Genomic DNA, 14,963 nt, shown 5'->3' on the forward strand with positions numbered 1-14,963 from the left:
TTTAAATATTTGTAGATATTACTTGAAACAGTACCTTGGAATTGTAGAATGCCAGAATAGGCCTGTTGAGGGGAAAACATACAGAACCCGTAGACAGCACTGCAATGGCTGGTTTCATTACACTCAGTGTAGCACCAAATGGATAAACAAACGTTAGGGCTCTGTAGTACATAATGACAATAAGGTTAACTTAAGCACAAAACAGCAAACTTGTCCACAACTTAACATTGAAACATTTCTGGGAATCTATTAACTTCAGCAAATTAGACCTACATGTGATTGCATCTCCATTAGCATCAATTGGACCCGACAATTTATTTTCAGTGGATTACAGATAGGTAGAAGTTTTTTTTTTATTTACCACTATTATTGGTGTATTTTTTAATTGTTGAAAGCATATAACCATAACATTTTGTGAATAAACATCCATTATGCTACATGATTATGTATTTCAATTGTCATAAATGTACTTGAAATCCTTTTGGTTTACATTTATCTTCATTTGGACTAGAATAAAGATGAATCAATTTATATTTATTAATTTGAGGCACAATATGTTAGGGAGCTATTCTACTTTGCTACTTATAAAGATATTGCAATAGAAAATAGCACAAGAGCAGTTATTACAAGCAGGTGACTGGATAATGTTTTGAATATGTAAAATTCTTCACTGATAGTTTATCACATAATTTAGTCTACAATTTATTCATAAAGATACTGACGTTTTTCTGAAAGCTGCCAAATAACATATTCAAATCACAAAGATAATTGTCAAAACTACAAATCATGTTCTCTTTATGATTAATATAATCTAATGGGACATCAACCATGTTTCACAAGGACAACTTCTCATTGCTATATGACTACTGAACAGACCCTAGTATAATCTTGACTCTTAGCAGACTCTTGACCTCATTATAGCCTTGCACCTTATTGTCTAGCTACAGTGCATTTTCTTTGTAGCACTTTATTCTGCATCCTGTTACTGTTTTCCCTCGCACTGTTGTAATGAAATGATCTGCATGGACAGCATGCAAAACAAGATTTTTTGCTGTATCTTGATACAAATGATAAGAATTAATCAATTTACCAATTTTATGCAAAAACTTACTGCAAGTTGTTGCCATTGTTTTCTTCATCCATCATCCCAGGCACAGACTTACCAGCTGCTCGACTAATTTCTCTGTGAATAGTAATTTATTGTCTGTGACATATTTGAAGGAGAAGGTGCAAGTTCTGAAGTAATCCATTTCACATTATCAATATACATAAGATCAAATCCTACGTGGGATATGTCCGTCATTCTTTCATCCCACTCCCATTTGACATTTCTGTGGCCTGCTGCACTGTTATAGCGAGGATCAATGTAAGCTTGAGGAACAGCAAGTTGTTTTCCATCTAAGGCACACTGCAGCTTTCTGTACCCAGTGTTGAATTTTAGAACTTCAGGTGATTTTTTCTATACTGCAACTAACAATTCTGCTATATGTCAACCGTCAGCAATATTGACTCCATCTTTCTCCATTTGCATAGCATTGCCTACTGGCAATTTCTTACACAGATCTGCATGTTATTGCTTTTACCCTCCTTTATTAATCTTGTCACTCCCTAACCACATCCATTTCATAGGTTTTATGTTCTTTTGTTTCAAGCTTTTTCTCCAACTTTTAGTTGACCTCAGATCATCACGGTAACCTTGGCCTGTTCCATGAGTGATACAATCTTTGCTCTATCCATCCCTCTTCTACTCTCATAACAATTCAAAATTAACATGTTTTAGCCTGAAACATTTCTTTCCACAGATATTGCCTGAAATGTTTCCAGCATTACTGTTTTTTTGAAAAAATTTCCTGTGCAAGATGCACTGCATAAAACAAAACATTCCATTTTGTTAAGGACACAGATAAACTGCAAAGGATGAGAAGTTGTGCATAAAACTACCTGTTTAAAATTCCATTTGATATTAAAGCTTCTTTGGGATGGAAGTATTTATAATACATATTTCTTATAACTGCATCTGCAAGTAACAACATTTAAAGGATAAATGTGACATAAACATAAGTAATCAAATGGCAAAAAAATAACATTTAAAGGAAATAAATATGTAATACTTACCATTATTTACCATAATTCCATACTCCTCTAATAAGAAGTTTATATTAGTGTTATATTTAGACTCTCCACCTTCTCCCAGCATCACAAGAATACATCCTCCACTTTCTAAGTACTTTTTCAATACGTCGAGCTAAGAATATGAAAAAATTACGATGACTAATTCTGAATTCAATAAATGCAGAGTATTCCTCATTTCATAAACTCACAGAGCACAATGAGAAATTTCTAAAACTTGTACAGGCCTGAAAATAACTTTTTAGTGAAAAGCTGTAGCAAGTCTATAAATAGCAACATGCATCTTTGGATGTTTGAGGATATAAAATTAACCATACTAATCAAAACTAAATGTGCTTGCTTACTTCAGTAGCAGTGAATTTTTCTCTGGGACCAGCTGTTATCCATAATTTCACACCTCTTAGTTTCTCTTCTGTGATTTCATCTTTAAAACTGTTGAGAACAAAATACCCATTATGTCTGAAACACTTACTCCTAAATCATAACCAATACAAGTTAAAGCACATGAACATATGAATTCAAAATTATAGACATTTCACAGTGATTAATTTTATAATGACACAAGCCAGCATATCTGCAAACCCATGTTGTATTAGTTAATTAATATACTACACATTTAATTATTTGGAATTTATAGTTCTCTACTATTATAGATCTGAAGATACAGAAGTGAATGATTCATGCCATTCAATTTTCTTAACTGAATTTATCAAATAAAGACCATAGGACATAGGAGAAGTGTTACAGCATTCGTTGCATCAGCTTTCCTCTGCCATTTAATCATGGCTGATTTATTTTCCTTCTCAATCCCATAGCTTCTCCCTATAATCTTTGATGCCCTTAATAATTACTTATCTATCACTCTCCTCTTTAAATATACAAAAGTTCAAAGTAAATTTATTATCAAGGTACATATATGTCACTATATACAACCCACAGGTCTTCAGAGCTTCACCAGGTACACCATCAGGGCCTGATGCCTTGTGAGGGTTCATCCTCTTGAAAAATGTTTTGATGTTGGCCCCTGGGCGAGATCATAGGGTCACCAGATGGTGCAGCGATTTGCAAAGGTGTAGTTTATTCTCTTTCAAAATGTGCGCAAAGGGCGTTGGGCTCATCTGGGAGTGAAGCATCACAGCCATTCATGTTAGGTTTTGCTTTGTAGGAAGTAATGGCCTGCAAATCCTGCCAGAGTTGACGTGCATCCATTTCCGCCTCCAACATCAATCAGAATTGCTTTTTGTCCTTAAAATAGCCTTCTGTAGATTGTACCTGGACTTCTTGTATAGCTTTGAATCACTGGTCTTGTGTGCTAGCCCTCAGCCCTCAATCTCCTGGTTCATCCACGGCTTTTGGTTTGGTTATGTGTGGTATGTTCTCGAAGGCACACATTCATCCATGCAGGTCTTGGAGTTGGTGACAACTGTGGCACAGTCATTCAGACTCGAAGATTAATCCCTGAAATTTGTCCAGTCCACCAACTCAAAGCAGTCCTGTAAGTGCTCCTCCACCTCTCTTGACCATACCTTCTTGGTCCTCACCACTAATGCTGCAGTCTTTAATCTCTGCCTATATGCTGGGAGTAGAAGTACAGCCAGCTGCTTGGACTTTCCAAAATGTAGGCATGGGATGATACGGTAAGCATTCTTGATGGTGGTACAAGTGTGGTCAAGTGTGTTGGCTCCTCTGGTTGACAGGTGATATATTGGTGGTAGTTGTTCAGATTTCTTCAAATTGGCCTGATTGAAATCTCCTGCAATGATAGGAAAGATGTCAGGGTGCGTAGTTTTGTGCCTGTTGAGTACGTTGCTCTGATCCTCCAGTGCCTGTTTGACATTGGCGTAATGTGCAATGTACACCACTACCAGAACGAAGGTAGAAAGCTCCCTTGGCAGATAAAATGAACATTTGACTGCTAGATGTTTGAGGTCAGGTGAGCAGGACAGAGACAGAATTGCCATGTTTCTGCACCACATTCAGTTACACTCAGACCCCACGTTCCTCAGAGGTGGAGCGCTACGTAAATCAGCACTCTGCAAGGTCATTATAACAATATGTAAATGGACGTGTGTGCCTGATAAAAAAAATCAAACCTGAGATATTTGATATATTATTTTATGTATACACAGTAATTCATGGAGTAAGAAACATGCAAATAGGCATAACCTGTACATTAGTGGAGCAGCAACTCTTCGCAGCAGTAGTGGAGGGAAGCGGATGGTGGTTACATCTTAGAGGAGGGGCCAAGCTTAGCGCTCTCCTATAACTTTGGCTTTTAAAAATTTCAATAAGGAATGGAATAACAATGTTGTAATGAATCAATGTGTTATGTGGGGTCTACTCCACTCCCTCTGCCTTTAAAAGACTGGGCTGTCCTGTCTTTGCAGCACTGAATCCAAAATGGTGGGAGATTGCCAGGGTTCTGTGAAGAAAAGTACGTAACAGTCCCTGATGTCTTTCCGATATGGCAAACTTGCTCTGAGGTCTTCAATTTTATTTTCCAGAGACTCTACATTTGACAGCAGGATAGTTGGGAGTGGAAGTATGAGGCCTCTGCAATTCAATCCCACCTGTAGACTGGCATGGTGTCTCCACTTCCGTTTTCTTAAAAGGGAACTGCACTCACAACCTGAATCTGCCATCTGAAGTTCATTGATTTTGATTACTGATGGATTTTTAAAAATGTCTTAAAATGAGGAGGCTCACTGAAGTATCCATGATTGTGACTGTAGGTTTCAGCTGTAGTAGTCTTGAATTGGAATATTTGATTATTTCCATGGGAGCTGCTGTATGTAAACAGTTGCCACTCAACGTTGCTAACTTACCAGGCAAATGGTGCTATCCTACTAAGCAATGCGCCATCAAGAATGAGGGATTCACCTCCCCCCCCACATTCTTCTAAATTTAAGCGAGTATAGGCCCAGAGGCATCAAATGCTCCTCTCATTCCCGCATAATTCTAATAAATCTCCTCTAAAACCTCTCCATACCTAGCACATCCTTTCTTAGAAACTGCTCACAATACTCCAAATGAGATCTGACCAATGCCTTATAAAGCCTCAGCATTATATCCTTGCCGTTATATTTTAATTCTCTTGAAATGAATGCTACCACTGCATTCGCCTTCCTTGGTGCTGGGTACTTGCTGTTTGTAACATATATAACTAGCTTGGATGTGGATGTAGGGGCCATGACCTGCAGGTCTGCAGATAACACCAAGACTGATAGAGTTCATGACAGTACGGATGTTAGTCAAGCTATATGATAATATCATTGTGTCATGAAATGGGTTGAGAAATTGCAGATAGGGTTTAATCAGGTAATGTCAAGTGATACATTTTACGAAGCTAACGAAGCTACAACATACCCTATGAATGGTAGGGTCCCCTACAGAGTACTGAAGGAAAGGGGGATCTTGGTGTACAAGTCCAAATCCACATGCAAGAATATAACATGGTTAAGAACTCATATGGAATGCCGGTTTTTACTCGTCATCGGTCAGACCTCAGCTTGAGTACTGCACACAATTCTAGTCACCAACATTTAGGAAGGTGTGATAGTGCTGGGGCGAGTGCAGAGCAGATACTCCAGGTTATAGTTTGGAATGGTGTGTTTCAGTCATGAAAGGAGACTGGGTCTGTTTTCCCTGGAGCAGAGGAGTTTAAGACAGGACATGACTAAGGTATATAAAATTATGCCAAGCTATTCAGGTACCTCCTAGGCTTATTCATCCATGCTTCATTATGTGATTAATCAGACACAAACAATGGACAGAGAGTGTTCAAGTTAGATGGCAGCACAATATAAACATATATGTAATTTATTTTTGACTAATAGTTTTTACATTTTATTTCAGCACATCAAAGGTAAGATTCGTCTCCTTTCTCGGACCCTTGAATGCTGACATAGCCTCAACTCACTGATCTGTTATACTGGAAACAAGTACGATGTGATGGTTATCAAAAGTGTGAACTAATATTCATCTGATAAATTAGGGATCCAAACTGGATTTCTGATTTGTGGATAAAAATGACTAATCGTCATGGCTACAGACAGGTCAAGATTTTGCAAAGCATTCACATTAACCCTTTTTTGGGTTTGTTGATAAAAGGGTAAAATCAAAATCTGAGAGCACAACTCTCTTTTAACACTAAATTGAGAATGCTGTTTAGGTAAATGATACAGTAAATGTACCAGTTTTGTGAAATGTCTGGATAATTACAGCCTTTGGTAATTTCAAATCTTTAAAATCTTTAATATTTTAAGTACTGTAATATGGCTGGGCCTATGATCAAGAAGTATTTTTTGCTGATTATTATTTCTTAGTAACTTTAATGAATCATTTTCATTTTATCAGCAACGTTATCTGCTTGACCATGTGTTTAAACCAATAATAATAACCTCTTGGTTTCTGCCTACTTAATGCACAAAACAATCCTAAAATACCTCTAATATAAACAGTCATATTGTAAAAACAAACCCCGAAACTTGCCTTTGTATCTTCCAGTTGGTGCGAAGTTTTTTCTGCAATGACTTGTATCCACTAGTGGTAGAAAATAGTTCTTTTTTTGATGCATTGAAAACTATAATGTTTCGTTGATCCTTCTCCATGTTATCCTAAAAAGTACAACATGTCTATTGGTAACATATTTCTGCAAAGTTAAAAATTCACATGGAACTTCATCCTCCCAAAGACACAGTTGGATAGATTTACATTTTCACAGATACAAGCCACATTTCACCTCTGAATTGGTCTTGATTCAATTTATACAAACTTATTACCACAATCAAAGATTTACAAGGCTATACAAATGACTATAGCCTCAAAGGTCAAGCATTCAAAGTTGATTAATGAACAAGAAAGCAGAAAAATCTGATTGTGATAACTGTAGTACATCTCCCTACTGTCAATAGCAAAGAAAGTCATTGCTAGGGTCATTCACAGCTCCAGAGTGTGGATTTTGTTGGTTTAGACATAGGGGTTCCCAACCTTTTTCATGCCACAGACCAATACCATTAACTAAGGGGTCTGTGGACCCCAGGAAGGCAGAGTGAACATGTTGTTTCCCTCATCAGAATCAGGTTTAATATCATCAGCATATATCATGAAATTTGTTGTCTTTGCGGCAGCAGTATTTTGCAATACATAATATAGAAAAAAAAATGAATTGCAGAAATTGGATGACAGAGGGGAAAAACTTGTTCTTGAATTGTTTGGTGTGTGCCTTCAGGCTTCTGTACCACCTTCCAAATGGTAGTAATGAGAACAAGACATGCCCTGGGTGATGGGGGTCCTTAATTATGCTTGCCACCTTTTTTAAGATGTCCAGGATACTATGGAGGCTACTGCCCATGATAGAGCTGACTAAATTTACAAGTATCTTCAGCTTATTTTGATCCTGTGTGACAATGTTAAATGAATACAAGGAGCGCACCAATACAAGATCCCTTTACAACCTTGCTAAACCTTTGACAATGAACCAGGCCAGACTGTGGAGCACTATCCTCAGATTCTGCTGCCCATATTAATTTACATCACAATGGCAGCCAAACCATGATAACAACTAATTCATACTCAGATTAATTTATCACATGTACATTGAAAAATACAGTGAAATGCATTGTTTGCATTAACAACCAACATAACCTAAGGATGTGCTGGGTATAGTCCACAAGCATCCTCACACATTCTAGTGCCAACGTAGCATGTCGACGTACACCACCAGTTAGGTCACAGTATTATAGTCTTATGCTGAGCTCTAGGCCTCGCGTTTTAATACTATTGTTAAAGCATGAAAGAGCACACAAAACAATTTACTAAATGGTGTCAGAAAAGAGGCACTCCAGTTATGTTGACTGACTGTAAAATTTTACTGAGAGGTCATCACGAAATGTTCTTCAGCATTTTCCGCATTCATCTTTTTTAATTCTACAACTGCAAGTTAGAATAATCCTGACAGCATATTGGAAACAAGATCCATAGCACAAATAATACTTTTTTTTTTGTTTACATGAAACAACAAAATGATATTTTAGACAATGGATAATAACATTAAGAAATATTATTCCTGCAAATCAGTATTCTATTGCAAGTAGGAATATTGAAAAGTATACAAAATATAATGCTATTAAATGTTCAAAGACTACATTCTGAAGGTTCCTTAACTATTGCTTACAATCAAAATCAAAAGAAGAATCTGTTTATTATATAATCTGACATTCCAATGGAGTAAACATACACTGGAGCATTGTTGGTAGTGCTACCTTTCAGACAAAAATTTAGGAATTATTTGGGACATCCTGTAAGTTTCTTACAAGTTCCTCCACGCATCATTAAAATAGCTTTTTAATACTGATGCAATACTCAGTTATACCATAAGATGGTGGTACTCGACTAAAATACTTGAGATTTATATTGTCCAATTCTAATGACAACATACAGCCATTCAAAAATGCAGATGTCATTGTACGAACATGATGATTTTACAATATATATTTTAATATTATCAAAAGATGTCCAAAAGAAAAGGTGAAGATAGAGAAATACTTAGAACTGGTATATGATTCAACAATGTGATAAAATCATCCCCAACAAATTGCAAAGAAGATATTTCTAGCATGTTACTTTGGAGTCTATTCTTACAGTAGAAATAATCGTTAGTGAAGCCTGATGAATGAAAGTTTCACTCAGTTAATATTAAATCTTGAAAATTTCTAAAATCCCAACAAATAATTATTCAACAAAAGAATAAATTGCATTTGAAATGGAGTCTCAAAATCGAGAATAAGAGGATAACCTTTTTGCTCTATTCAAACAGATTACCTAGAAAACCAGAGAAACATGACAATAGCATTTAAATCAATTGCTCAATTTGTATTAATTTATATTTCAAATAGCAAGGTAATTTCTGAGAGATAGGTGGAACATACGCAAAATTGCTACTTTGGCAACATAGCTGGTACAGATATCTTCTTATCAGTCAGCAAATTGTCCCTCCCCTTTGCCTCTTGTAAGGATTCTAACCCTTTTACTCAGTTGCTGCACCTGTTCTCAAGTTGAAGCTTCCTGGTCTCTGACTTCTGAAATGTCCTCCTCCTTTCAGAAACATGGCTTCTCCTCTGTTGATAGAGCCCTCTCACACATTTCCTCTGTTTTCTGTATATCTACTCTCACCAACCCCAACCCATCTCCCTCCCAAGACAGAACGGAGATAGAGTTCCCTTGGTTCTCACCTTTCAGCGCATTAGCTTCCACATTCAGTACACATCCTTCACCGTTTTTACCTGCCTCAATTGTCACAACTTCCCTCTTTCCCCTCATCATTCTACTTTCTACAGGAACCACACTCTTCAAGGCTCACTGGTCCCTTGCCATCCACCTCTCCAGATACCCTGGCACTTTCCCTTACAACTGTAGGAGATGTAACTGTCGTCCTTTGCCTCCTCCCTCACCACCATCCAGGGACATTAACAGCCTTTCCAGGTGTGACAGATTTTCACATGTACCTCCTTCAATCTTCCTTCTAATTTTTAGTAGTCAGTGTGCGGAAAAATCTTTATGTTGTGCAAATTTTTTCCCTGTGACAAAAGTATGTGCGCACTGAATGCACACATGGCACAGTTTATGTAGGTTTACAAAATATTTGACATAAAATTGCACAGAACAACAAAATAATACACATATTTAAGTCCTGACGAAGAGTCTCGGCCCGAAACATCGACTGTACCTCTTCCATAGATGCTGCCTGGCCTGCTGCGTTCACCAGCAACTTTTATGTGTGTTACTACATATTTAAGTCACCCAGTTATATTTTTCTCTCTGCCTTTGGCATTTACCCATTCTTTGTAAACTCTATCTAGACGAATAGAACTTCCATCCAATTGATAGCTTTTGATTCTCATTAACATATCCAAATGACATTCACCTAAACAGTTTCTCAGCTTGTTTTTGAGTTGATTCATTAGGCTAAAACCTTGCTCACAGTCCGCACTAGATGCAAGAAAGGTTCCCCCAATGTCCATCAACTGTGCAAGGTCGCAAATCTGTTCATTTTGAAGTACAACTGCCACCATTTGAGCAAAGTTTGAAATCAGTTTGGATTTAATTTTTTCTTGCATGGAAAATTTGAAATCATTAAACTGTCTAACTATTACAGTATTTTCAGCTAGAAAATCATGATATTTTAGATGTAAAGAATTAACTTGTTCATCGCCAAATGTGAAGCCACAATCTGCAATTGTGGAGAAATCAAAAGCTGACCATTCCTGTACCTCATCTTCAGGAAATCTTTCTTCTAAATGAACACAAAGACTACTTATAAAAGTCAACAGCGAACATGTATCTACTGTAACGTTTTCTTCATGTTGTTGGCTTAGCAAAACTTTTCACTCCACGAAACATTGTCTCCCAGATACTGCTTTCTTATCTTGTTAATTTTGCCTCGCGCAAAATGAAGTGAATCAATCGGTGTCAGGCCACTCTTTGCAGAATCTTGCACAGTGCAGCCAGTTCATCAAAGACATCACTTAAAACCTGTAAACCCACTTTGTATGTGATGTTTATCAATTTCTTGTGACAGTATTTAGCCACAGGGTCATTTGACTGATCTTTTTCAATAAAAACTTAGTAAGCTACCTACAGGATTTGAAACAGATCTTTGTAAACTTTATGATATGAACACTGTCCGCCAAAGATGGCTGCCGCCGTGATGCAGCTGTACAAACCGGAACAGGAAAGGTGAGGTGACGTAAATTAGTGACATGCATTGTGGTATTTGAAAAACCAACTAACTAGTTAACAGAAACATTTAGCTAAAAGATTATTTTCAATAAGTATAATTATTAATGACCACATTTTAGGTAACTAACTTTTGTGTGCATATTAATTTCCTTTGTGCGCTGGTTGAAAAACGTGTGTGCATACATACGTGCACAGCTTAGAGGGAACATAGACTTCCTTGAACCTGGTCTCACAATCGGTGCATTTGGTGCTCACAATGTGGCCTCCTCTATACAAGTGAGACTAAGCCCAGACTAAGTAACTGTTTCGCCAAGCAGCTGTACTCTGTCTACAGCCACCACCTTGAGCTTCTAGCTGTATATCCTTTCAAAGTTCAAAGAACATTTATTATCAAACTATGTATAATATACAACCTTGAGATATGTCTTTTTGCAGGCAGCCACAAAACAAAGAAACGCCATAGAACCAGTTTAAAAAAAACACAAGACCATCAAAAGTGTGAAAAAAAGAACAACTCCCCTTCCCATACCTACACTGACCTATCTGTCATCAGCCTTTTCCAAAGCCCTAGTGAGGGCAAATACACACTAAAAGAACATAATCTATATGGTAGCTTTTAACCCAATGGCTTGAACATTGAATTTTCCACTTTCAGTTAACCCACAGCTAATTTTCCTTTCCTTTCCCACTACCGTCAGACCTCCCAGGTTCGCTCTCTATTTGTTCATCTTTTCTATTCCACTCCACCCTCATCTAGTTTCACCCATCATCTACTGGTTCCTGTTCTACCACTCCTCACCCCCACTTCTATATACTAGCAACCTTTCCTCACCCGCCAACCTCCACCCCCCATTCAGGGTCTAGATCAGAAATGTTCACATCTGTTATCCTTCTATAGATGCTGCTTGACCTGCTGAGTTCTCCAGTCAGCAAAATAAACGTTTTGTTCTTCATCTCAATTTGGACAATTGGAGTGGAAGGTTCTGTGCCAGTCTCAATCAAGTACCATTTTTTTCAGTCAGGCTAATTTAGACATTTTCCATTTATACTTTCAGTTTTCCACAGGAATTTGGCATAAGCTAACTTAAACATGGAACTAAACCAATGAGAGAAATACTATAGAAATTTGGGTGATAACAATTGTTGGATTCATGTATATGCACGCATCATATTTGTTAAAATTATATGCCCTGGCAGTAATATTTTTTATATAACAATGTCCAGCCATCATAAATAAAAATATACATCTTGAAGATTTTTGAAAAAAAATTACTACAAATGATAACTGTTACTTTACCTAAGGTACAAAAAAATCCTGGGAGTGTACAGTGAATTGATATAATAGATGATGGAATTTGATTGACTAACTTAAACATAACGTATCTTTATAAATTTATAGTGTCTATTTTGAAATTGTTAACCTCAATTACGCTACTGGATTCTCAGAGGCTTTTCTCAGTTATACTAAAATTACGAAATCATTTTCAGGACTTGTATTAAGACACAGATGAAGGGGACTTACTGTCAGAAAGTACAGATGCACATTCCTTTATCTGAAATTCTAAAATCCAAAAAGCTCCGAAAACTGAAGTTCTTTTCGCCAACAGCTGACGTCACTCAGGTGTGACGTGGCAGCACTAGCAGAGGCCGCCAGACGTCAGTTGTGGTTCAGCGCTCGTACTGATTACATGTGCATTTGCTGTTCACTGATATTTTGTGTTCACTGTTGACTTTGTGTTTAATTTCACTGTGAAAACGTCAAAAAGAGCTGCAGATACCCCTATGGGTAACAATGAAAAAAAGAGAAGAAAGCATCTATCATTATCAATAACGCAGAAAGTGGAGTTATTGCAGAAGCTTGATCGTGGTGTGTCTGTGCAGCGCCTTACTGAAGAAAATAGTGTCCGAACTACCACTATATATGATTTAAATAAACAGAAAGGCAAGTTACTGAAGTTTTATAGTGACTTTCTACATTTATTCCAGTAAGTTATTTACCATGTGTTTGACTCGTTTTGTTTGAAGCTGTATTTTATGTTTTATTGAATGGTTTTGTGGGAAATAAAATTTTTTCTTGTCATTATTCCCTAATCAATACAGTATAACAACTATTTACATTACATTTACATTGTATTAGGTATTATAGGTAATCTAGAGATTATTTAAAATATACAGGAGGATACAGGAGGATGTGCGTAGGTTTGGTTTGCCGCCGGGTCCTAAAGTCCACCGCACTGTGACCGGTTAAATAAGGGACTTGAGCATATGTGTTTTTTGGTATGGGGGGGGGGGGGTTTGAAATCCGAAAAATTCTGAATTCCGAAATGCAACTGGCCCCAAGGATTTTGGTTAAGGGATTGTGGATCTGTATAAACAATATCCTGGAAATACACACCAACTGTACGAAAGCAGGCAGTGACTGGAAGCAAGACCCTGAGAAAAAACAAGTGAAGAAACTTTGCAATATGAGCATCTCCCTTTATAACCGCTCATAAGGCTGTTGGGCATTGGAGTTTGTTACATGGGAAGTCTTTCACGACTATACTGCATACTATGGACTGCTAGCAAGATATACAGATCTTAGGAAAGTAGCATTTATTATACTGTAGAAAACTAAATTTTGGTAACTGACTATGCTACTTTATAAAGATCATAAAATTGTCGATTGTTTTACACAAGGGAAAGAATATAAAAACCGGACAAGTAAAAATTATGCAAATTATTTCCTCCGATTTCTAAATGCTGTTGTGAACTAATTAGAAAAGCTAATTGCAAATATTTGTATTACTAAACACAAAATATGGATAATTCATACAAGGGCAGCCAATACGACCTCAAAATCAAATTCATACGTAGATATGTACTTATGAATTTGAAATTCATAAAATTTCCTCAAGCGATAACTACTGACCGCAAAGAGAGCTCATCTTTTAATAGGATGCAGCCACATCTCCTTCCTTATAACAAAAGAAACTGCAGATGCTTGAACCTGGAACAACACATAATGCGCGAATTAAGCAGCAACGGTGCAAGGAAATGGGCAATTGACATCAATCCAAATGCCCATTTTTATCCATAGATGCTGTCTGACTCGCTCCAGCGCCTTCTATATTCCGTTCCTTGGACACAGCTTCCGTTTACGATATAGAATCGTCCCTAATACCTCAAAGCAAATGACCTTGTATATTTTCCCTCAGGCCACTATCGATATTAGGGCAATATTCTCCCAGCACTAAACATCGGATAAAATATTTGGTTGTTTACGTAAGCAATGTATTTCACTCTATGTTTCGACTTACATATGAACGAATCTGAATATGAGGCCCGAAACTTTTAGTAAATGCAACACACACAAAATGTCCTGATGAAAGGTCTCGGCCCAAAACGTCGACTGTTTACTCTTTTCCATAGATACTGCCTGACCTGCTGAGTTCCTCCAGCATTTTTGCGTGTTGCTCGAACTTCCAGCATCTGCAGATTTTCTCTTGTTTATGTTTAGTAAATGAACTGTTCTGCGGTTATCGCCATGGCTACTATCCGATAAACACTGAATACACAACATCGACCAGAATTCGGAGGGTCAGTTTATTCTTCCATATGGTCTGACAGCAAATTGTGATCGATGTTATTATAAAAAGTTATATCGCACCAGAACGAAACAAATCTCCTACGGCAACACCTCACCTGTACACCAGCCACCATGCTCCCCGCTTGCCGTCATTGGTTGGCGCCGCGCTGCATCTTGGGCCGGTAACCAGGTGCCGCGCTGCACTCTGGGCCGGTAGCGAGACGCCGCGCTGCACTCTGGGCCGGTAGCGAGACGCCGCGCTGCACTCTGGGCTAGTAACTAGCCGTTTCCATGGAGGGAGGGAATCAATCAGCGCTGCTGGGAGCAGCGGTGATGGCCTCAGAAGTTCAGGTTTATTGTTGTCGTAGACATAAATACACTGTGTAAATGCCATGAGCTGTTTTTAATTTGCTGCAGCAGCAGAGTACATTACTCAGCCCGTGACGGACACATCCTTCCCTGCCATCGGTACTATTTACAGGAAGTACAGCCTCGGGAAGTCAACATACATCATCAAAGATCCCTG

At 37.7% G+C, this 14,963-nt stretch overlaps 1 protein-coding gene across 2 annotated transcripts in view; it reads right to left on the bottom strand.

Moving 5' to 3' along the window:
- The window catches only part of ift52 (intraflagellar transport 52 homolog (Chlamydomonas)), a 33,198-nt gene extending 18,543 nt beyond the window's left edge, over nucleotides 1–14,655 (bottom strand). The window contains exons 1-7 of one of the 2 annotated variants that reach the window (XM_072242527.1): nucleotides 14,554–14,655; nucleotides 6,622–6,746; nucleotides 2,475–2,562; nucleotides 2,116–2,245; nucleotides 1,942–2,017; nucleotides 1,112–1,183; nucleotides 35–161 (exon numbers count right to left, since the gene is read on the bottom strand). In XM_072242527.1, coding sequence (XP_072098628.1) covers nucleotides 35–161; nucleotides 1,112–1,183; nucleotides 1,942–2,017; nucleotides 2,116–2,245; nucleotides 2,475–2,562; nucleotides 6,622–6,746; nucleotides 14,554–14,571 — 636 coding nt within the window. In that variant the 5' untranslated portion in view covers nucleotides 14,572–14,655. Of the gene's footprint in view, nucleotides 1–34; nucleotides 162–1,111; nucleotides 1,184–1,941; nucleotides 2,018–2,115; nucleotides 2,246–2,474; nucleotides 2,563–6,621; nucleotides 6,747–12,391; nucleotides 12,646–14,553 lie in introns of those variants that run through there. The other variant, XM_072242535.1, reaches the window with a different exon arrangement.
- Between the last annotated feature and the right edge of the window lie 308 nt (nucleotides 14,656–14,963).

The sequence above is a fragment of the Mobula birostris genome, chromosome 2, assembly GCF_030028105.1.
Source record: "Mobula birostris isolate sMobBir1 chromosome 2, sMobBir1.hap1, whole genome shotgun sequence".
Lineage (NCBI taxonomy): Eukaryota > Metazoa > Chordata > Chondrichthyes > Myliobatiformes > Myliobatidae > Mobula > Mobula birostris.